General features: G+C 44.0%; 1 protein-coding gene and 1 long non-coding RNA gene across 3 annotated transcripts in view; one reads left to right on the top strand and one right to left on the bottom strand.

Moving 5' to 3' along the window:
* TBC1D12 (TBC1 domain family member 12) overlaps positions 1-8,385 on the top strand; it is a 107,964-nt gene extending 99,579 nt beyond the window's left edge. For both annotated transcript variants that reach the window (XM_040434744.1, XM_040434743.1), the window contains one exon: positions 7,932-8,385. In XM_040434744.1, coding sequence (XP_040290678.1) covers positions 7,932-7,997 — 66 coding nt within the window. In that variant the 3' untranslated portion in view covers positions 7,998-8,385. The remainder of the gene's footprint in view (positions 1-7,931) is intronic.
* A 191-nt stretch (positions 8,386-8,576) lies between these two features.
* LOC121003140 lies at positions 8,577-10,189 on the bottom strand. The gene is made up of 2 exons (XR_005779427.1): positions 9,511-10,189; positions 8,577-8,735 (listed from the first exon to the last, which is right to left on the bottom strand). It is a non-coding gene; the product is annotated as an uncharacterized LOC121003140 (long non-coding RNA).
* Between the last annotated feature and the right edge of the window lie 15,341 nt (positions 10,190-25,530).

Genomic DNA, 25,530 nt, shown 5'->3' with positions numbered 1-25,530 from the left:
AATAACATCATACTCTAAATCTGAGTGTCCTAGCTTCCAGGCCTGCATAAATCTAACTTTTCACACGGTATAAAAGTTACTTACTGGGAAAACTCCTATAACAATCGTTTCTAAAAATAAAATGTTTAATTGTTTTGTATGTTTTTCTGATTTCTGTCTTGCGGCCTGTATAGCTCCTAAATGTCCATAGTTTTTGATAGTGCTTGTCATCAGTGCGGCTAATATTAGGCATACACAGTAGAGACTGGAATATCCATGGGAGAATATACAGGCGGCCCATGTGTTGTAAGACAGTACTACCCACTAAGCCACCATATTTTTACAGTGTTCCTATGGCAGATTTGTCTAAGATCCTCTAGTTTATTGCTTAAATCCCAACCTATATAAAAAAGTGAGTACTAAAATAGCCAACAATTCACAAATACAAACTAAATCATTATTAAAGGGGTTGTCCGGGATTGGGGACATTGTTGTAAGGGTACAACAAGCACATAAATATTACATACATTCCTGTCCTACCTTTGCCAGAGTTTTCTGATGCCCTGTATTTCTTTCAGAAATTCTCAGCCGGAAGTTCAGATTTTCAAAGATTCAGTGACGTACCGACTTCTTACTGGTGTGCTAAGCCTCTTCCTTCCGCTTAGCAAGGAGCCCGGTGACGTCACCAGCACACAGGATCGTTCTGCACTGCAGCTAGCAAGGAGGCTGTCAGTAGGAGGGAAATGTCAGAGCTAAACCACGCCCCTCTGTGACATCACCGTTAGGAAGGAGGCAGTATTGGAGGAGGGAACTCGCCTCACTAAGGAACGCCCCCCTCTGCCGATGATGTCACCGGCCATAGAGGAGTGTTATTAGGAGTAGAAGGAGGCTCTATTGGAGGCAGCAAACTATGCTATTTAGCATAGTGCACGCCTCCCATGGTCAGTTGCAATGAATGGGATATGCTACAGCTCCCTGCCACTATTGTCTTTTATGCAATGCTAGCAGAGAGCAGATACATGGAAGCAGGGAGGGATTCAGTTTGTAGGCTTAGAAAAAGGTGGTTTTAGGGGAGGAATACTGATGAGGAGTATGAGTGGCAGGAGGCGGAATACTGATTAGGGGGAGTGGAAAGGCTTGTGAGATCCAGCTGCAGAGTCACGCAGCCTTGTGGGACCCATAAGGCAGTGTGGCAGGAAATGACATAGCACAGGAGCTGCTATGTAAACAATACTGACAGCAGTATTAGAGACTCATAGGAGCAAAGAGGATGAAAAAAAAAATACACAGAGCATCAGAATGACTTTACTGCGTAATATCAAGGTGATTATTAACATTTTTAAAAATTACTTTGATCCCGGACAACCCCTTTAAAGAGTATTCGTCAGTAAATACCGCTCAATAAAACCAGCTGACATGGGAGATGTGCTCTTGTAAGCTGAATCTAGTGGCGTTGGTTCCACTCGCTCTCCTACAGCCAGACCCCGAAGTCTCACACCTGTGCCTTCACTTTAGTATTTGGCACAGGCACAGTACATATGCTTCCCGGTCGATGGATTCTGTTCTGCGCCAAACATGGGCGAAAGCGCAGGTGCAAGACTTAAGAGCTAGGCGTGATTACGTCTTCGCTGCCTGGCCCTGTCAGTCAAAGTGGTGGGGCCTGTAGGAGTGAACAGAGTCTCTAGGTGCAATGAAGAGCAATAGCAACACCCTCATTGCACCAGGGGACTAATTTGCATATTAATAAAGTGCTGTTTTCTCTGCAATGCAACCACAGAGCGAGATGAGACCAGCACCGTTAGATTCAGCTGACAAGGGCGCACACCTCCCATGGCAGCTGGTTTTAATTACTGTAGAGGGGTTTATAAATGACAGGTTAAAAGTGGGGCCCCACAAACGATAACGGAACGACCTCCATAAGTCATGTAACCATCATACTGCGATATGATTAAATTCTTCACCTGATTTTCCATATCAAATATATTACAATGATAAAATGCAGCAGTGCAAGCGAATAACAGAACATACAGCGTGCCAATGTATAAAGAAGGTAATATGCCTTCCTTGTGGAAGTGTGTCACTAGGGTTGTCACGATACCAAAATTTTGATTTGCTTTCAATACCATAAAAAATTATTGCAATATTCGATACCACACGAAAAAAAATAAAACCTCAAAAAAGCCATCTGCATTCCGCATTTTCTGAAACGTTCGGCCCATAATAGAGCAATCCTATCCTGTTTTTGGGGAGAACAAGGTGACAAAAAAATGGCGAATCGCACGGTTTTTATTTTTTTATGCTATGGCGTTCACCACATAGGAGATATTTTTTAAATATTTTAATAGTTTGCACTTTTTCGGGCATGGCGATATGTAATATATATATATTTTTACTGTTTATATATTTTATATATAGAACTGGGAAACGATTTCAACTTTTTTTTTTACTTTTTACTTACCCCCTTAGGAGCTAGAATCCTTGTACTATTCACCCTAATAAAGATCTATAAAGGTGAATAGGACTTTACTCTGTCCCTGCTGCCGTGGGCTGCTGGGGCTCCGGCACCTGAGGGGTTAATTGTTGTAGTTTGCAGGATCAGTGTGCCCTGTTATTGAGGCCGGGTATGTGATACAGCCGCTGGCACCCACTGCCTACACTTAAATTAATGGGTTCATTATATTCATTGGTAGCGCAATGGCCACAGTCCCTCCCCTTCTCCTCAGCACTAAGTTCCCATTTGTGGCAGCGGCACAGTAGAAAGGGAGGGACTGACTCCTCCGCTGTGCTGCTGAGGAGAACATGGCACGTGCTGAGAGCGGCGCGTGCCATGTTCTCTAATTGATACTAGGCTGCGCAGCCTACTCTCGTTAAATAGTAAAACCCGGTATCGAAACTATCCGGGTCTAAAAGTATTGATTGGGTTTCGATACTTCGATACCCGGTGCAACTCTAGTCCCTATGAGTAGTGTTGAGCGAACTTCTGTTTTCAAGTTCGGCATACAAGGTTCGGGATATTGGTACCGGAATCCATAACTGAATTCTTAGATAACCCGAACCTTGTGCGCCAAACTTGAAAATAGAAATTCGCTCATCCCTACCTATGAGTGAAGGTCTGACTTTTTAACAAGCCTTGGAACATAAGGGGTAAAGCCGACTTTCCATCTGTAGACAACTGCTTTGGGGTGCTTGCTCCTCATTGGTATGGAGTAGTAGTCTAGCTGGCTGAGTGTAATGCCTTGAATGCAGTTAAGGCAGTGTGCTAGGTCTCCTTAAAATGTTTTCATGTCATGTTGTCATCAAAAAATGTATTTTAGCATATGTTACTATCGCTGCAGCATTATGCATAAAGAAGTCTTTAGTTTCTTTCTTCACATACCACCGTTTTCTTTGATTTTTTCCCTTAGTAACAGCTGTTTTAACCCATACAATATGAGGATCTCCTCAAGATGGCTCCTTTGCCAGTTCTCTGAGGACAAAACTGCTTTCCCTCACATCCCATATACACTTGCTGTAGCCCCCAGCTTCCTGGCAGCCAATCAGATTGGATTACTGAGAGACACGCCTCCTCACTCTGAAGCCTAATGCAGGCATGCAGTGTGGAGGAATGGGTTTATTTTCACTATTTCACAAATAGATCATAAGATACAGGTAGAATTGCCCACAGTGATTAAAATTTAACAGTGTCTCTAGATGGGAAAAGGATTTGGGTAACATGACACTGAATTGGAAATAATATACAAAAATATAAAAGAATCCTCCATCTCCAGTAAATGCCGCCTAATACAATTTAAGATCATACATCGGTTATACTATACTCCTTTATCCCTATCTAAGATGTATAGAGAAAAACATGATAGATGTTTGAAGTGCCATGGAGAAGCGGCAATGCCATCTTCTCTGGAACTGTCCACACATTCAGAGTTTCTGGCAACAGGTATATGTAGAACTAGGAAACATTATGTCGCAAAGATGGACACCATGTATAGAACAAGTAATATTTGGCTTATTTGCTTATAGTTTTGAATCTAAAGATAATTGTAGATGGTTGGCGGGTCTTCAATTAGCAAGAGTCCTGATAGTAAATAAATGGGGCTCGGAAAGTAGCCCCGAGATTGCGGAGTGGAGAGCTCTGATGAATAGGTTGGTGATATATGAACGTATGGCCCAATTGGAGTAGCTGTCTGGTTGGGAGGCCCACCGACAATGACCTAGGGTTGGGATATTGGGGTTTATTGGGAAGGGGGGGGGGGGGGGGGATTTAACTGAAAAATTGACGTGATATTATACTGTATAATTGTGAGATGTAATATTCTTAACTGAAATTGCCTAGTTTTGTATCTCCTTTTATATCTTGAATATATAAAAAGGAAGAGACCAGTGGAAAGGAACAGGAGACATTAATGAAAGCGGTTATTGTAAGGTAATTACAGATATTTTGGCAATCATTGACAGACTAAGGGCTCTTGCACACGACCGTATGCCCTCCGAGACATACGGTCCGTGAGCAGGCCATATGTCCCGGAGCGGTATTGATCCTGCGCACAGGACAATTGAGTGCGGGCGGCCTGACGTGAAGAGCATCATTGTAATCCATTATGCTGTGTGCTCCCGTGCGCACGATCAATGCCGCACCGGGACATATGGCCCGCTCACGGACCGTATGTCTCGGAGGGCATACGGTCATGTGCAAGAGCCCTTAGTCTGTCAATGATTGCCAAAATATCTGTAATTACCTTACAATTATTATATTATCATGATTAATTTTTATCATTATTAATTCTGATAATTTATTTTATTAACCCCTTAGCGCAGAACGCCGTACATGTACGACGGGGGATGCATTGCCAGAATGCATTCCGCCGTACATGCACGGCGGGATGATCGGGCGGTCACCGGAGCGGTGCGCGCCCGATCACTGCAGGGGTCTGGTAGCCCGGCCCCTGCTGTATCCGCCGGCATCGCTGTTTACAGCGATGCCGGCGGATTAAACTCTTCTATGCCGCGGTCAGCGCTGACCGCGACATAGAAGTGGTTTGCGGCAGGTGAGTAATCGCATCGGGGACCCGATGCGTGACAAGGCAGCCAGATGCCGTGCAGAGGCTGCCCAATGCCCTGCACGGCATCGGGAACTGCCTTCTACGGGAGCCAAGGAGATCCAGCCTCAGGCTGGGTCTCCTAGGCAACCTGTTAGTGTATGACTCAGTGTCATACACTAACAGGCAATGCATTACAATACAGATGTATTGTAATGCATTGCAGAGGGGATCAGACCCCCAAAAGAGTGGGACAGAAATAAAGTAAAAAAAAAAAAAGTGTTTAGAATAAAAAAATAATCATAATCACGCCCCATTCCCCTGATTTTCTAATAAAAAATGTAAAAAAAAAATTGCACATATTAGGTATCGCCGTGTCCTTAACGAACGGCTCTATAAATATATCGCATGATCCACCCCATCCGATAGACACCATAAAAAATAAAAACTGTGTAAAAAAAAAAAAGCAATTTTTGGCAACTTACATCACTAAAAGTGCAACAGCAAGTTGATAAGTCATACGTACCCCAAAATAGTACCAATCAAACAGTCATCTCATCCCGCAAAAATCGTACCCTACCCAAGATAATCTCCCAAAAACTGAAAAAACTATGGCTCTCAGACTATGGAGACACTAAAACATGATTTTTTTTTGTTTCAAAAATGAAATCCTTGTGTAAAACTTACATAAATAAAAAAAAAAGTATATATGTTGGGTATCGCCGCGTCCGTAATAACCTGCTCTATAAAAATATCACATGGCCTGACCCCTCAGGTGAATATTGTAAAAAAAGCCATTTTTTTGTCACCTTAGATCACAAAAAGTGTAATAGCAAGCGATCAAAAAGTCATACGCACCCCAAAATCAAACTGTCATCTCATCCCGAAAAAAATGAGCCCCTACACAAATGGGGTCACTTTTTTGGAGTTTCTACTCTAGGGGTGCATCAAGGGGGCTTCAAATGGGACATGGTGTCAAAAAACCAGTCCAGCAAAATCTGCCTTCCAAAAACCGTATGGCATTCCTTTCCTTCTGCGACCTGCCGTGTGCCGGTACAGCAGTTTACGGCCACATATGTGGTGTTTCTGCAAACTACAGAATCGGAGCCATAAATATTGAGTTTTGTTTGGCTGTTAACCCTTGCTTTGTAACTGGAAAAAAATTATTAGATGGAAAATCTGCCAAAAAAGTGAAATTTTAAAATTTTATCTCTATTTTCCATTAAGTCTTGTGGAACACCTAAAGGGTTAACAAAGTTTTTAAAACCAGTTTTGAATACCTTAAGGGGTGTAGTTTCTTAGATGGGGGTCACTTTTATGGAGTTTCTACTCTAGGGGTGGATCAGGGGGGCTTCAAATGGGACATGGTGTAAATAAACCAGTCCAGCAAAATCTGCCTTCCAAAAACCACACGGCGCACCTTTCCCTCTATGCCCTACCGTGTGCCCATACAGTAGTTTACAACCACATATGGGTTGTTTCTGCAAACTACAGCATCAGGGCAATAAATATAGAGTTTTGTTTGGCTGTTAACCCTTGCTTTGTTACTGGAAAAAAATGATTAAAATTGAAAATTTGCCAAAAAATTGAAATTCTCAAATTTCATCTCAATTTGCCAATAACTCTTGTGGAACACCTAAAGGGTTAACAAAGTTTGTAAAACCAATTTTGAATACCTTAAGGGGGGTAGTTTCTAGAATGGGGTCATTTTTGGGTGGTTTCTATTGTGTAAGCCTCACAAAGTGACTTCAGACCTGAACTGGTCCTTAAAATGTGGGTTTTTGAAGGTTTCTGAAAAATTTCAAGATTTACTTCTAAACTTCTAAGCCTTGTAACGTCCCAAAAAAATAAAATGTCATTCCCAAAATGATCCAAACACAAATTGGACATGGGGAATGTAAAGTAATAACTATTTTTGGCGGTATTACTATGTATTATAGAAGTAGAGAAATTGAAACTTTGAAATTTGCTAATTTTTCCAAATTTTTGGTAAATTTGGTATTTTTTTTATAAATAATAAAAAAATAAAAATTTAACTCCATTTTACCAGTGTCATGAAGTACAATATGTGACAAAAAAGCTATCTCAGAATGGCCTGGATAAGAAAAAGCGTTTTAAAGTTATTCACACATAAAGTGACAGATTTGCAAAAAATGGCCTGGTCCTTAAGGTGAAAATGAGCCCGGTCCTTAAGGGGAGTATAGAGTAGGATTTTGGCTGGCTGAGTGCGATGCACACCCATGTCAGGAAGACTACTAGGATAACATTCACCCCAACCTGCGTTTCGACTAAAACCTTTTGTCTGGGGGTAGCACTCTACTGTAGCACACCTTTTGTTTAAACAGGTCATCAAGTTTCTGACCCATCTGCTCAATTCATGGATAGTAGTAAGTTATTAAAACACCTGGCACTTATGGCACCATGTGTGTACAGCCCCCCACCTCCCAGTCAGGGGTCAGATGCTAGCATGTGTGAGCACCACGTGATGTGGATATATTCTGAAGTCTCAGCTGAATGAAGGCAAGTGTTTTATGTCAAGGCTGTCTACACATTTATTCCACTGCCAACAGTAAAGTACGGTATATTGCATTTTATATGGCCACATCATTTCAAGAGGCCCTTTTCAGTTAATTCTGTAAACTACTACCTATGTTAGATTTTGACTTGATGACTTCCTTTATTATATTATCATGATTAATTTTTATCATTATTAATTCTGTTTTTTTAATTTTTTTTTATTTAATTGTTTTGATTTAAAAAAAAATTAATTGATTAATTTTAATGTAGTCATAATTATTTTTATACTTTATCATTAATTATCATTAATATGGAAGATCTACCGTTTGTCACGTAAGTATGGCATGAGGTTGAATTACTGCATGTCCGTCCAGTCTCATTTGTCTCACTTGTGTATTGCAGGTATTCGCATCACTAATGAAGGATTACAAAGAGGGCGATAAAAATAGTCCCGCATCCAAAACTTAACTAATGAGATCTTTCTGACGGCATGAAAACACTCTAACGAGCAGAGGGACCCACTGTGTGTCCTAGGATTGAGAACCACTACAGACGAGTATGATCTGAGGATCCCTCCCAGGGGATTGCACATTGACTTCAATAAAAGCAGAGCAGCCCTTCTCTAGTCAGTATTAAGAATAAAACACAGATCTCTGCATTTGTTTTCTGGAGGACACTAAGATTTTTTTTATTTTTTATTTTGCAACTACATGGGTAATATTTAATATACGTACAAAATATTTAATGCAATAAACCTTTGTAATGGAACTTTTACTAGGTACACTAAGTTTTCAAGTATACATAGAAAAAAAAAAGATGCACTTTTTGTTCCCCTTTTGGTAACTGTGCAAACGTTTCTACCAGACATCAAACTGCAGCCTGAACCAAACGTACTGGTACCAAGAGACGGCAGACAGGTCAATGTTCAACTCTGCAGAGGACCAAATGCATGTCGCTGCGTGGGAATAGTGGCAGTGCCATAACAGCAGCCGGATACAGGAGGAACAATACTGATTGTCATATTGAATGCAGTTATATATTATTATATTTTTTTTTGGGGGGGGGGGGGGGTTATATGCACTACTCTCACCAACAGTCACTCCCAGAACACTACTCCTGACAATGATATGACTCCGTAGTGGGTGATGGTTTTAGTTGTATTTTGTCAGATATCTATTTTATTAGTCCATATTGTACAGTCAAATTCTTTGTAATGGAAAAGAAAGCACATTGACTGAACACTCCAGGTAAAATGAGTACATTAAAGGAGATGTATAAAAACCTTCTTCATGGCCCATAGCCCCACAGCATAGCTTTTATTTCCTTTTTTTTTTATGGGTTTGGGACCCATAACTGCCCATTGCAAACCTATCCACCCCCCCCAACCAAAATTATTGAATGAAAATTAAACTTACCGATAGTCTAGGACTCTTCTCCAGTGGCATCAGGCATGTACGCATTACACTGACGAGGCCAAGGCTGATACCACTCAGCAGTGAAGGGATGTGAACTGTCGTTTTCTTCATCAGCGCAGTGCACATGCATTCCATGGCCGTGGATAAGAGTCCCGGTAAGTTTTATTTACTGTTTGCGGGTAGGGATGAGCGAACTGAACTTGTGTTTTCAAGTTCGGCGTACAAGGTTCGGGTTCTCTAAGGATTCCATTATGGATTCCGCTACCACGGACCATAGCTTATGGTCCATGGTAGTGGAATCCATAATGGAATTCTTAGAGAACCCGAACCTTTGTACGTCGAACTTGAAAACACAGGTTCAATCAACACTATCTGCGGGAATAGATAGGCAGGGTAAACCCGGCTGCATGGCGGCATGCTGGTGTTGTACCGGCCCCAAACCAGGTGACTCATTCCCATGAACTGAAAACTGCACTGTTGCTATGGGCAATAAAGACAGTTCTTCTTTTAGACTTTTTTCTAACTCTTCCCATTGTGTTTTGTGCAGGGTCTGAGGGGGTAGTGACTTTTTTTTTTTTTCTTTTGCTGTTCTTTGAAGCCCACCTAGTCACACCCTGCACTAGGCATAATCCGGAGCACTCCTCAACAGAGCCGCATGGTATAACTTGCTGTATTTCCATTGTCTTTTTTTCCCATGCTTTTAGTGTGTTACTTTTAGTCTTACATTACAAGGTCCATAGGATGTGGTACATACTGGAATATCTCTTTCCAAGAAGCCATGATTGTTGTTTTCAGTATATCAAGCTTTCTTCACAAACCTGGTCTCAAAAGTCTGATAAGAAATACAGATTGCACAACAACATCACTTCTAAGGGGGTCTATGGGTTTAGTCAGGCATAAAGATAGAAATCTTACTTAGTACTTTGTGTTCCAGATCGGCACGTTCCTCGGCACCTCTTCAGGTGGTTACCAAAGTCTTTTATTTGGTACCACATCTGTGGACGCCCTGACCAGAGAGGGCACTTTGCTTGATCCTAGGTCTGGAGATAATCGCACGCCCCGTCAGCATTGACACACAGGGATATATATGTACGGTTGGGGAAATATTTTCCAGCTCGGACGATGGTTTATAATCAGTGTCCCTTTCCCTTACAAGTCTGTTTCCGGCACTATACTGTATGGACCGGTGCTAACCTTGCTGTGTCCTAAGCTTGGGAAGATGTCATCCACCGGTAGATGCTGCTTTACTACCGCTGTGCTAAGAGTGGCTGGCCAGGGGCCACGCGGAGACAACATTTGCCATAGGCCTCATGCACACGACCGTTGTTGTGTTCCGTTCCGCAAAATGGGGTTCCGTTGTTTTTGTTTCCGTGTGTCACCAGACATGAAGGAAAGTTAAAAAAAAAACGTCTAAGTCAAGTTTGCCATGCAATTGATAGGGAAAAAACGGACGCGGATGACAATCTTGTGTGCCTCCGCATTTTTTCACGGTCCCATTGACTTGAATGGGTCCGCGAACCGTTTTCCGTGAAAAAAATAGGACAGGTTATATTTTTTTGACGGACTGGAACCACGGATCACGGACGCGGATGACAAACTGTGCATCAGCCTAGTTTTCAACAGACCCATTGAAAGTCAATGGATCCGCAGAAAAACGGAACAACTGACACAGAATAAAACAACGGTCGTGTGCATGAGGCCATATACTTATGGCATCCGTGAATGGAAAATGTGAATTCCAGCATTCCTTCTTACTTTCATCCCGACCAGATGTTACCGCCTTTTAGGCTTGTGTCTGACTGCTCAGTAACACTAAGCCAATCTGCTTTTAGTGCTGTGCTTCCTTGTGTAGTTTGTGCAGATATATTGCTAATATTACATATGTATACGTCGCTCGATGCTACTTGTAAGGTGATCTGAAGGAGCTGAATCTGAATAGTGGTTTTAAGATGTGCAATACTGAATTCTCCTATTATGTCCTTAGCCCTTTTTCAGGACTTGTCTGTAATCTTCTTTGCTTTGCAGCCTGCTGAAAATGGGCGGGGGGGGGGGGGGTCATTTTATTAGGGGCTTCACTTGTTGGTGAAGTGTAAATGTAAGCCTTTTTTGTGTGGAGCGTATGCTGGCCTTTCTGCTCAATATTTTATTATAGGTGTCTTGTATTTGTAATAAGGCTGTGTTCACATTTCCTTCCGACAGCTACCAGTGTATACGTCAAATGTAGCTATACACTCCTGGTCCTGACGAAGGCCAAAAGAGTGTCCGGCTGGGATACGTTGGCAGAGATTTTTTTTTTTTCACTATATAGGAAAGTAGGGTCTACTGAGCTTTCCTATATAGTGGTCCAACACACAAATAGTATTTATTTCATTATTAGGTCCTACGTGTGATGTATGACACTCTGACACACGCTGGCATGTCGGGCATTTAAAGTAGGCACGTACTCTGGGAGATTTGACTTGTGTATACGCTGGCTGTAAAGGAAAAATGTGATGTGAACACAGCCTTAAAGGTGTTGACCACTTTATATTAACTTTTACAAATGTGCTAGAGCATCTACCTCATTGTTCCCCGCTGTGCAGTGCTGTCACCTTGTGTAGTACTGCCGGCTCCGATGTAAGCATGGCTGCCGATGGAGGGGCATGTGATTGACCCGTCCATTATTGGACCCCTTTGAGTAACACTGTGCACGGCAGTACTACACAAAGGGTTGGCGCTGCTGCACAGCATGGGACAATGATGCAAATGCCCAGATAACTATATTAGTAATGCCTCATTCACACCTCCAGTGTTTTGGACAGTGACTTCGAGCCAAAACCAGGTGCTGCTCTAAACGCAGAACAGTTGCAGATCTTTCCCTTATACCTTATGTCTGTGGAGGCTCCAATCATGGTTTTGGCTCACAATCACTGAAGGAAATCGCTGACCGAAATACTGATGTGTGAATGAGTCTTAAGTCGGTAAAGCCAGACACAGACGAGCAAGTTCAATGCAAGAAACTCCGCTCCGCTGACAGGATCTGAGAGAGCTGGAAACTACTGAATTACACTGACAGCATTATGCCAGTGTAATTCAGGTCCAGGTCTAGCAGGGACACACAACATTCTAAATCCTTATAAGGCCCCTTTCACACGAGCGAGTTTTCCGCGCGGGTGCAATGCGTGACGTGAACACATTGCACCCGCACTGAATCCGGACCCATTCATTTCTATGGGGATGTGTACACAAGCTGTGATTTTCACACATCACTTGTGCGTAAAAAAAAATCGCAGCATGTTCTATATTCTGCGTTTTTCACGCAACGCAGGCCCCATAGAAGTGAATGGGGCTGCGTGAAAATCTCAAGCAAGTGGATTAAGGTGAGTTAAATTTTATTTTATTTATTTTTTTAACCCCTCCAGCCCTATTTTACTATGCATTCTGTATTTAGAATGCTATTATTTTCCCTTATAACCATGTTAAAAGGGAAAATAATAAAATCTACACACCTAACCCAAACCCGAACTTCTGTGAAGAGGTTCGGGTCTGGGTACCAAACATGCCAATTTTTCTCACACGCGTGCAAAACGCATTACAAAGTTTTGCACCCGCGTTGGGGAAAAAAGGAAACATGGAATGCAATCGCAGTAAAAACTGACTTGTTTTAGTGTCAAAATCGCACCATTTTCCCTGAACGTATCCGGCCCCAATCCGCAACGCCCGTGTGAAAGAGGCCTAATGCTGTGCGATCCTGTCAGAAGCAGATTTCAGACCAAGAACTCACACTGCCACACGCAGCAAGTTTCTCGCATTGAACTCACTCGTCTGTTTCTGGCCTTATATTTGTGAAAGTTACTAAAAAGTGGCCAATCCTGTGGTATACAGTGATTCTAGAGAAACTCCATCAGCAATATGAACTTCTACTGACCACCTTCATGCCCAAAGACGGTCAAACAGTCAACTGAAGGGGAGAGCATAGAGGACTATGGTGATAGGCGCAACTCATATGCAGAAGATGGAGTGGCCTGTTGTCACCTGATGCTAGGGATATTGCAGTGGACTAATCACGACTTAAGCTGGCCCAACATATTTTTCCAAAAGCTGTCTCTCCTGACACCATCATCAACATGCAAGCTTGACCTGATCAATCGTGCATGTTTATTTCAGTATGGAGAACAGACATCCAGCATGTTCAATCCTCATGTCTCCTCATTTCTACTGGGGTGGGGTTAGTTGGTTGGTGTCCTCCAGTCCCACTGAAATTGACGGGTTGGGCATAGGTTTATCTAATGTGTATGTGGCCAGCTTTTAAATAAGCATAAAAATCACTGCCTTAAATCAGCAAGATGACCATTCGCAAGGGATGGTGCTTTTCACTAGTTTTTATGGAATACAAAATATCACCTTTTAATAAAGTTCTTGCATAAAAAATGTAAACTAAAATGAAAGTCTAGTGAAGCTCATTTACTTCTCCACTAGTGACACACACGAGCAGAAGTAGGAAAATGACGGAAGTGCCAGATACGGCACATAGGGGCAACCACCAGCGCCCAATGCACCCCATTGACTGTCATGGGGTCCGTTGTGTTTCTGGCACGGTGTCTGTTATTTTAAGAGACTATAACAATGTGTGCTGTTTTTTTAAGCAGAATTTGTGATTGAGCCTCCAAGGCAGATTGTTTTACTGTTTTAAAGTGTCAACTGTTAAATTGGTTGTCCTGGACTTGACTATTGATGACCCATCCTCAGGATAGGTAATCATTATCAGATCCGGACATCTCCTTCATTGATCAGCTGTAAGAAAGGGCCTTTGCTTTCCTTGGAAATTTTCAAAATAGTATACCACTGAAATTAGTTTTGAAAAACACTCCAGTTATTGCCCTCTAGGGGGCACTCGTGTCCAGTTCTACAAAAGCCGCAATAGGCTAATAAAAGCTACTGACCAAAAAAAGTTTGAAGAATTGGTTGGCACAGATTGGTGCCATAGATGTGAATTATTACGAGGCAGTGGTCTATTTCCACTTTTTGATGTTCCCAACTAGATGATATATATATACAGTATATGACTGTCCCATTTATTGGTAATGTTTTAAAGTTCCCATTATATTAATATTTCTTGTTGCATTGGAAATGGTAAAATTTTCATTTATGTGACTTGCAATTATATTTTTCATGCAGAATTTAATTATTTTTAATGGTGGTTTCTGTAAAACCTCAACCTTTCCAGGTCTCCCGAGACAACTACAGTTTAATGGTATTGTGCGTCTGTCGCTTATTTGTGGTTTAATAGTTTCTCCCTTTTGTAGAGATTCCTTTTCTATGTATGTGTGACCAAAATATAAAGATGCAAATGTAACCCGTTCAGTGTATTACCAGGCCTGGGCAGCAATGACGCCGTGGAGGACCCACACTAGACTGGCTCACATTTCCTGTTTTGTGTTGCTGCTCTATGACTCTACACGTGTAAACTCGAATGTTACATATAATTTATGTATTGCTTTTATGTCATTCAAAGTATTTCTAATTTTTTGTGGCTATTGTACAGTTTTCTTACTTTTCAAGTATAAACCTGTATATAGAACATGTACATAGAAGGGACTTAGCCTTCATTTGAGACCACTAGATGAACAATTCCTATGTAAATAAAACTTGGAAGCTGAAGCTTTTACTCTGCGTTGTTTGGCTTTGTCACAAAAGAGACTACTTCTGGTCCTATAGGTTGTTCCCCTGTCTTTTTGGGGATCTCGCATACATGTATGACAGCAGAAAAGGGCACCACCATTAATGGTCAATTCACACGTTGTGGATTGGCACCTCTCTGGGAAAAGTAGGGAAACTTTTCCCAGAGGTTTTGTAAGTGGAAGGTTACATGCTTTGTCCCTCCTCATCTTGCCACTGTATATAAGGCTGCAATAATTTGGTGCACTACAATAGTAAATGCAATTGACAATATATGGCTAAACCCTCACTCTGATATTGAAACTTTCACCAATATATTCTTATATCAAGGACATACTAGAGCCCACGCACCTCGTTAAGGTCTGTCATACTGGCACGGGACATAACGCTAACCTACCTGCACCGTATGACACACAGCAATCGACTCCCAGTTACCTCTAGCGTGAAATCACACATACAATGGGAGGAGGGAAGCAGATATAGGTCCCAGGTTACCTCCAGCGTGATGTTGAAGTCACACATACAGAGGGAGGAGGCTGTGAGTCCCACCTATCACTGAGTCATGTGACACAGGTGCACCTAAATAATACTCAAACTGGATTTTCCACACCTCCAGGTACACATACAAACAAACTGACAAAGCAAAGTGGTCTCAAGAGGCAGAGAAATGCTTAAAACCCCAAATGCTATTGCGCATTTATAACCGGAGAAGCAGATCCTGCCCATGTGATCTGTTGCTAACAGCAATCCCCAGCAAAAATGCATACAATGGAGGATGCCTGCAACGGATCACATGTGCCACAAGAACATCCTACACAGGATAGCTAAATGTGTGGATGTGATTGATTATGTAAAACAAAACACTGCAATAATTCGGTGCACTACAATGGTAAATGCAATTGACAATATATGGCTAAACCTTCACTCTGATATTAAAAATGAGACTTTCGCCAATACATTATATCAAGAACATACCGGAGCCCGCGCACCTCGTCAAGGTCTCTCATAGTGGCACAGGACTTAAAGCTAACCTACCTGCGCCGTATGGGCAATTACCATTGTAGTGCACCAAATTTTTGCAGTGTTTTGTTTTACTTAATCACATCCACACATTTAGCTATCCTGTGTAGGATGTTCTTGTGGCACATTTGATCCGTTGCAGGCATCCTCCATTGTATGCATTTTTGCTGGGGATTGCTGTTAGCAACGGATCACGTGGGCAGGATCTGCTCCCCCAGTTATAAATGCACTATAGCATTTGGGGTTTTGAGCATTTCTCTGTCTCTTGAGACCACTTTGCTTTGTCAGTTTGTTTGTATATAAGGCTCTCATACCAAGTTGTCTGAACGCAGCCTCGCTCCTAAGGCCTCACTGGGCATTCATCGTACCTGTGTTTTACTATTCTGGATGTAGCACCCAAATCTATTATGCTACTCCTGGACCGACTTTATTTTCCACAGTGGAATCACATGTGAACATGTGGCAGCATTTTACAGTAGAAGCAAAGTAGATGAGGGAAACAAATCTCACCCACACACTGTAAGAAACTTTAACATGTCAACGTTTGCTGCAGATTTCAACCTCTGCCAGTTAGTTGCTGGAATCCTAGAATTTTGCGGTTACCACCAAAATCTTTTTTGAACCAATGTACTGCACCCACTGAGGGGCCAACACCTGGACTCTGTAACAAGAGCAACTCTGACTGATTGTAAGTAGTATGAGGGAAACTACATCTGAATGTCACTAGTGTTGAGCAAATCAAACTGTCCGAAGTGGACTTAGATCCGATTTTCAGGGAACATTCGATACGCCACAAAGCCGCATTTCCTTGTGCTTCGTGGTAACTAATCGATTTTCCCCGAAATGGGGTAAAATAAAAAACATACCTCATCTATTTGAGCGCAAAGAGCCTGCCGACGCCATCTTGATTAAAGATCCTGTGCAAAATCTCGTCCGCAGTCATGTATGATGCTGATATCGCTCTGGATCTTCAATCAGCTCTTCACTATCAGATTGATGAGGTACGTATGATTTTATTTATTTTATTACAGATCTTAATATCAATGTCAGATACCGCGATCAGTGATGAACACGGCTTCTGAGTGGTACAATGATAGGGAGCGGCGCAATCACCATTCCCTGTCATTGCACCCACTACTTACAAAGAAGTGCACTTCATGGCAAAGTAATTCGTCACTACACTAATTTGTTTTTCTAAAATTCTGCAAAGCTGTTAAATCGAATTTTCCTTAACTTCGCTCATCTCTAGCCACAATCATGTCTTCCCATAGAAAAGGATTGGGAAACTTTTTCTAGAATTCCTTTTTCAAGAAAATTCTTTGTGCCACTGCTTGGCTGTTCCTGTATTTGATGAACATATTTAAAAAAAAAAAAAATAATAAAATGTAAGAAAAGCTGGCCATAAATAGATTAAAGGTCTTGTCAGCAGTGTTTACTACGCTAAACTACTGACAACACTAGGAAAGAAGAGCAGGGTGATTATCAGGAGTATTGTGAATGAGTGTTTATTCTGCCTGGTTCTGATTCTGCAAGTGATCAGAAGGGGGCGCTTCACTGTGAAGTGCTCTCTGCATTGAGCTGTTTCACTGCCCCTCCCCTCTGCTTTGAGAGACAGCTGTAGCAACCAACCAGGAGACCACTACAGCTGACGTGCAGGGGGGAGGGGCTGTGAAGTAGCTCAGCACAGAGAGCACTTCACAGTGAAGCTCTGCCTCCTGAGCACTTGCAGGAGCAGAATCTGGCAGAATAAAACTCTATATTTGCACTTCTCCTGACAATAACATTTTCATAAAAGGTATGATAATCCACTACCTAGTACTGTCAGCAGTTCAGTAAGGTGAAAACACATGACACTTAAAAAATGCAAGGGCAGAAAATCCATGGAAATGGCCTTAAAAACGCCAATACAAAATAGTGTTTGTAGGGTGTTTTCTTGGTCTATAAAAGAACGCAGACATTTTCTGAACCCACTCTAACGGTATAAGCATCAAGTCATCCTTTCTGCTACTAATACCATTTACTATCAGTGCCATCAGCTATTACACGCTTACTAATTAAAATCAACCACAGGAATCGCTTAATGATCTTTCCTCAATGTACAAAACTAATTATGTGTAAGCAATGCAGATTTCATTGTGGCTGCACCCATATTCTGTAATCATGAGCCTCACCCCTATTAACCCCTGAGCCTAGGGAATGTGTCTTCAGAAAATAACTAGAGATAGGCGAATTGAAATTGACGAAGTGGAATTCGATCCAAATTTCAGGAAAAAATTGATTTGCATCGAATCCGAATTTCCTCACGGTTCATGGTAACGAATCGCATTTTTTCCTAAAATGGCTGCTGTACATGTTAGGACATGGAGCAAAGAACTCTGGGAACGAGGGATCACCCACAATGCCATGCATGCAGCCAATCAGCAGCCAGCCAGCCAGCCCTGTGATGTCACAGCCCTATAAATAGCCTCAGCCATCTTGGATTCAGCCATTTTCCAGTGTACTTAGTGCAGGGAGAGACGTCAGCAGGCGCTAGGGACAGTGATAGGAGAGACTTGAAAACTTTTATTTTGCTGAATAGAAGTTCAGGGAAAGATCATTAGAAGTGTAGGAAAAGGATAGGGAGGAATTATTCCACAGTATTGAAGCAGAACAGGGTTCAGTAGGGGTGTTTACAACCTGGGTAATAGGAACAATCCTATTACACCTTGCTGCACAGACTGGGGATCCAAATTGCCCTTATACTGCTGCTTTCAGGTTTGTAATGGATGATACCTCTGTAATTCCAACAAACCTTGCTTGTTATTGGGGTTCAAGTGCTGTGTGATACGGCCATTAACAGGGTTTATTACTAGGAAATATTGTACATCTTATTAGCCCTTGTGCGGTGCAGTTATATGTTCTAAAGCATTTTTTGGGGTGTAGAACATGGCGCAGAGACCGTTGAGGAGGACATCAGTGTTGTGCGGACAGTAACTCGATGATGATGTAGCTGATCACAATTGGGAGCTGGGTGATGAAGGGGCTTCATTATCATCTCATCATCGGGAGAAGAGGGTGGCAGCTTGCGTGTGAGGCAGCGGAGGAGCCAACAAGTCGGTAGCGTGGCCGGGAGTCAGCAGGGTGGCAGCAGTGGGAGCCAAACGTGCCAGGTGTAGACCACCCACTTCGCAGGAGCCTACCTGCCCGGAAAATAGTGGTGCAGAGGTTCACGGAGGCAGCAGCGGTAGCAGTCAGTGCAGAGTGTTGGGGGTAAAATCACCTACCTGGCAGTGTGGCAGTATTTTGTTAAGTCGCCGGAGGAGGTGAAAATGGCCATTTGCCGAATCTGTGGGCAGAAGGTGAAGCGTGGCCAGGGTACCACGTTGGCACCACGGTCCTGCGTCAACATATGCAGCGTCACCATGAAGTGGTCTGGGGAAACCATTGTTCTGATGTGGTGGTCCAGCCTGCTACATCACCCAGTGGCACACACCCGATTTCAGGCAGTCAAGGCTCCACCACCTCAGCCAAAGGGAGCTGTCTGTCCTTCCCATCATCTACCGGTCCTGATGCTCCTGCTCCTCCTACTCCTAGTCACTCATTTCAACCACATTCGATCACCAAAGCCATTGCCAAGAGACAGCAATACGTGTATGGTCATCCTATGGCACAGAAGCTGAACGTTCTCCTGGCCAAGTTGCTGGTACTGCAGTCCCTCCCTTTCCAAGTGGTGGACGCTACACATTTCAGAGAACTGATGGCTTGTGCCGAGCTTAGGTGGAGGGTCCCAAGCCGTCATTTCTTTGCGAAAAAGGCAGTACCAGCCTTGCACACATATGTAAAATAGAAGGTGGGCAGGTCCTTGAGCCTGTCGGTGTCTGCCAAAGTGCACAGCAGCGCCGACGTGTGAAGCTGTAACTACAGACAGGGACAATACATGTCCTTTACGGCCCACTGCGTAAATGTGGTTCCTGCCCAGCCACACCAGCAACTTGGCCAGGTGATGCCACTTCCGCCTCCACATTCTCACGCCGTTGGTCCTGCAACAATGTACGCCTCTGCCTCCTCATCCTCCACCGTGTCCTCAACCTCCACTGCAGGGACAATTCACAGTGCCCCTCCAGCATACCACATGTTCAGGGCATGGTGGTGTTACGCTGTTCTGCACCTAGTTTGTCTGGGGAGGAACTGTACCACGTCCTTTATCAAGAAATCAAATCCTGGCTTTCTCCACGACAACACAAAATCGGAACCATGGTGACCGACAACGGGAAGAACATGGTGTCAGCGCTGCATCAAGGTGGGCTGAACCATGCGCCCTGCATGGCAAACGTGTTCAATCTGGTTGTCAAGTGGTTCCTGAAGTCTTCACCCCATCTACAAGACATCCTGAAACTGGCCAGGAAACTTTGCATGCACTTCAGCCACTCGAACACTGCCAAACATACCCTCCTTGAGCTGCAGCGGCAGAACGGCGTCCCCCAACATAGTCTGATATGTGATGTTTCCACCCATTGGAATTCCACCCTCCATATGTTGGACCGACTATACGAACAGAGAAATGCCATAAACGATTTCTTGATGATACAGGCGGACAGAGGTCCCCCTTTGTAACTTCAATGTTAGCCAGTGAAAGCTCATGCGTGACACCTGCCATTTGCTCGGGCCCTTTGAGGAGGCGCCTTTATTTGTCTAAGGGATGAACAACGTCATTCCCCTGCTTTATGTCCTGGAACAGACGCTGGTAAATCTGGCAGGTCAGGGTACTCGAGACGTGGCGCCTACATCTCATAGCCACATGAGCCCTGTGTGGGCTGAACTGGAGGAGGAGGACATTGGAGCACAAGCAATGTGTAGCGAAATGGGTGGTTTTTCTACACAGGTGACAGGAGAGGAGGAGCAGCCGGAGGAGCAAGAGGGAGATGAGGAGGATGAGTCAAATGACTCAGGCACACCGTGAGTGTATGCAGTGGAGATGGAGGCAGGGAGTTCCTGCGAGTCACTTGGCCCGATGCATGCTCACTTGCTTGCGTAGTGACAGACGAATTGTCACCATTTGGCAGAGGGATGACTACTGGCTCTCCGCCATGTTAGATCCTTGCTACCGGTCCAAAATAGGGGCCTTTTTTACACCCGCTGAGAGGAAGGACAAACTGAACTACTATTGAGACATCCTATGTAGTTAGTTGGCCGCTGCCTATGTGCGCCGTCGTCCATCTTCTCGCAGGTCTGACTGGGATGGCCCTTTACGCTCACGTTACACTGCCATGGCTGCAGGAGGGAGGGGGGCAGGAGAAGAACCAGCTCCATCAGCAGCAACTAGAGTCGCTGATGAGCAGCTTTCTTAACCCACCTAGTGAAGAAACTACTCAGCAGCAGCTAGATATGGAGCAGAACCTGAACCAGCAGGTGGTGGCATACTTTGACAGCACCCTGCCACCCAACATTGAAGATCCGCTGGACTACTGGGCAGCCAAACTGGATTTGTGGCAACTGGCCGAGTTTGCCCTGGAAAAGCTGTCCTGCCCGGGCAGTAGTGTGGCATCAGAGTGGTTGTTTAGTACGGCAGGGGCCATAGTTACCCCAAGGAGATTTTGCCAGACCTTTGTCAAGATAAATCAGGCGTGAATCAGCCAGGATTTCCACCCAATGCCTGATGCATCAGATTAGATCATCCATGCTGCCTCACCCAAACCTTGACAAAAGAGACCGGTTTCTTCTGGCTACCTGCCTCAGCTACTATTCTGATGCCTGATGCCACACATCTGATGTCAAGTACTCCTTCTTACACCCACTATCATCAGCGGGTACTGTTATTGCCACCCACCTCCCCACTCTGTCACCGGGTCACTCTGTGGTCTCTTGATTCTGCTGCCACCTCACCACTCAGGTCTCCTCATGCTGCTGCTACCTCAGCACTATGTCAGTGGGCCTCCTCATGCTGCTGCTGCCACCTCCACACTATGTCAGCTTGCCAGTCTGTGGTCTCCTCATGCTGCTGCCACATCACTACTCTGCGGTCTCCTCATACTGCTGCCACCTCAACACTATGTAAATGGGCCACTCTGTGGCCTCCTCATGCTGAGCTGCTGCCACCTCCCCACTATGTCACTTTGCCACTCTGTGGTCTCCTCATGCTGCTGCTACCTCAACACTATGTAAATGGGCCACTGTGATCTCCTCATGCTGCTGCCACATCACTACTGTGTGGTCCCCTCATGCTGCTGCTACCTCAACACTTTGTAAATGGGCCACTCTGTGGTCTCCTCATGCTGCTGCTGCTGTCACCTCCCCACTCTCACTGGGGCACTCTGTGGTCTTCTCATGCTGCTGCTACCTCAACACTATGTCATTGGGCCTCTCTGTGGACTTCGCATGCTGTTTTCCCAACCTCACCACTCCATGACTGGGCCACCATTTTGGCCTGGTTGACATCATTATTTATTTGACCCTACTTCTTATCTGTCAGAAGGAAGGAAAAATGAGCCGCACAATGGATCCTGTCTGTGTAGCAGCTGTAAGGCCTGTATGGTCCCATCAGAATTGGCTTGTGATTTGGTAGCCAAAAGCAGGAGTGGATACAAAACACAGAAGACATGCAAATATTCCATTCAAGTGTTATCTCCTGTTTTTTCGGGTTTTGCAATACTGATGGATTACTGACCAAATGCTGATCGAGTAAAGGCGGATGCTCAACAGAAAGAATCAGTTTTTTGGAGGGTTATTGTTCTGACAGATCAGAGGAAGGGCAAAATAATCAGTGACGTCAACACAAACTTACTGCTGACACCCTCTCCACTCTGTCAGGGGGCTCTACTTGTATAAGCGTTTATTAGAACAGGTTCTGTAGACATCTATGTGGAATCAGCTGGCAACGGTGTAAAAGGAGTGCGCTCTTTCACGCTACAGTAGGATCTTGGGCCTCTGCACAGTTCTTTATACCTGGCGCTAACATCGACCTGTAAGGCTGAATTCGTTCACATTTGAGTTATTTGGTCAGTTTTGGCCCCATAACTCTCCAAATAAGTGAAGTGTGCAGTAATTCTAAGAGCTACGCCTGTCATGCGCATGCGCATACTGACACACAGTATTGTTTCACTACCACAGCAGACTCTATGCGTGTTGCTGCAAGGCACAGTGTTCTACACTACTATACAGTCTCTCTGCAGCCATGAAATAGCAGGTTTTTTTAAAGGGGTTGTCTCACTTAAGCAAATAGCATTTATCATGTAGAGGAAGTTAATACAAGGTATTTACTAATGTACTGTTATTATCCATACTACTTCCTTTGCCAGCTGGAATTATTTTTTCCCATCACATCATACACTGCTCGTTTCCATGGTTTCGACCACCCTGTAATCCATCAGTGGTGGTCGTGCTTGCACAATATAGGAAAATTCACTAGCCTATTTGACCTCCCATGGTCCCAGCCACCAGAGAGGCCAGAACTTTTTCCTAAAGTGTGCAAGCACGACCACCGCTGCTGGATAACAGGGTGGTCGTAACCATGGAAACAAGCAGTGTATGATGTGATGGGAAAAATTAATCCAGCAAGCAAAGGAGGCAACATGGACAATCACAGTACATAAGTAAGTGTCTTGTATTAACTTTCTCTACATAATAAATGCCACTTGCTGAAGTGGTACAACCCCTTTAATGCGATTTGCCACAAATAAATTCGGATGAAATCAAATCTTTTCGGAAAATTTGCCGAACCGACCGAATCAAATTTTTGAGAAATTTGCTCATCTCTAAAAATAACCTTTTCTTTTAATTAATTTTATTTTTATTTTTTGAATTTCTGCTGATTTTTATAAACCTTTCTATGTGACTATATTTAAAAGGGTTATCCCACAAACTAATCTGGAGTAATGTGCACACAGCAATTATCCCATGAATGAGTATTACTATGCAATATTTAGAGCATGTTAAATTAAAGGGGTTATCCCATCTTAGACAATGGGGGCATATCGCTAGGATATGCCCCCATTGTCTGATAGGTGCGGGTCCCACCCGGGGGGAGTTGTGGCTGGAGGACCCCGGGTTTCCCGAAGTCCGTCCACCACCAGGCGCAGCTCCCCGCCTCTCCCATTGAAGTGAATGGGAGCGCACCGCGCATGCGCGGCCACCGCTCCCATTGATTTCTATTGGGCCGACGGAAATAGCCGAGCCAGCGCTCGCCTATTTTCGGCGGCTCCATAGAAATGAATGGAGGGCGGCTGCGCATGTGCAGTGCGCCCTCCTCCACTTTCTCCGCTCCGTTCTCCTTGTAGGTGTGGGTCCCAGCGGTGGGACCCGCACCTATCGGACAATGGGGGCATATCCTAGCGATATGCTGCCATTGTCTAAGATGGGATAACCCCTTTAAGTATTATTGCAATATACATGTACTAAAAATATTGCTTGGTTTTTTTCATGCACATTTTCCTCTCTGGTAGCGCCCCCTGCTGTTTATCCTTCTCTTTTATTCAGTAGCTGCTGTTCAGTAGCTTCCCTGCTCTTTTCCGCCCCTCAGTGCCATAGTGATGTCATACAGTGGCGTCTCTAGCTTTCAAATTTTGGGGGGGCACACTGGGGGCCAGGACAAAAGTAGGGGGGGCAGCTATAACAACGATACATTTACACAAGTACGCTTAGAAATGCTGCGATACTTTAGCCAATACCTAAAACCGCAACAGGGAAGAAAAGTCCTGCTGTCTGTGGTTTAAAAAAATATAAAAAAATCACTCAGATTTCAACATGTCCTAGTTGACTGTGGATGACACTTTTATAGGGAGGGGGATCTGTGGATGACACTGCTATGGGGGGGATCTGTGGATGACACTTTTATAGGGAGGGGGATCTGTGGATGACACTGTTATGGAGGGGGATCTGTGGATGACACATACCATATATAGCATCTTATGCTATATGTGTCATCCACAGATCCACCCCATGACAGTGTCATCCCCATTTCCCCCTCCATAACAGTGTCATTCACAGATCCCCCTCCCTATAACAGTGTCATCCACAGATCTTCCTCCCCGCCTCTCACAGGAGTGTACATTTGACATTTCTAAACTGTAATCCATATCCTGCAATAACTTTAACTTTAAAATCCGGATTCAGTGGCCGCTCATCTCTACTAGTACCTTAACCTTACACCACTCAGCTAGCTTCGGTAACAGGGCCAGGCTACAGCCTACAGGCACTGCCTGTTAGTTGTTACCGAGCGAGTGCTGATTTCTGCAGGTCAGAGGATACGGATTACAGTTTAGAAGAAATGTACACTCCTGTGAGTGGTCCAGACCAGTGGCGGATCCAGAGCCTGGTCTCAGGAGGGGCACTTCCAGATTATTTTCTGTCCGCCGCCACAGAACAAGGGTGCTTATAGAACAGACTCCACAGTGTAGCGGTATACTGTACATTGTGTGGCACAGTGTAGCGGTATACTGTACATTGTGTGGCACAGTGTATGCTATATGTGTATAACAAACATATTCCACATTAAAACTTACAATTACTTGGCTTGGCCCTTGGGGATCTCGGACACCACTTCAGCACTTTGGCCGGGGGGCTCGGCGGAGCTGATGTATTTTATCCTAATGAGAAAGATTTCATAATAAGGATTTGGAGAAGGGGCAGAGGGATAGCAGAGCAGGGAGAGGCTGGTGCTGCTACTAGGGGGTCATACCATGGGGGAGTAATAAAGCCCACTATAATACCCCCCCCCCCCCAGTAGTAATAATTCTCCTTATAATGTGACAGTGCAAAAAATACACCCTTGTAATGCCTCCAGTTGAGCTAATGTCCCCATAATGTGCCAGTATAAAATACCCCTATATAGTGCCCCCCATAGATTACTCCATAGTACTCCTCTCCCCCTTCCCCATAGTACCCACCATAATGTGTCCCAGTATAAAATGCTATTGTACAGAGCCCCCCATATA

The sequence above is a fragment of the Bufo bufo genome, chromosome 6 (genome assembly GCF_905171765.1).
Source record: "Bufo bufo chromosome 6, aBufBuf1.1, whole genome shotgun sequence".
NCBI classification, from domain to species: Eukaryota; Metazoa; Chordata; class Amphibia; order Anura; family Bufonidae; genus Bufo; species Bufo bufo.
This window is presented reverse-complemented; position numbering and strand designations above follow the sequence as displayed.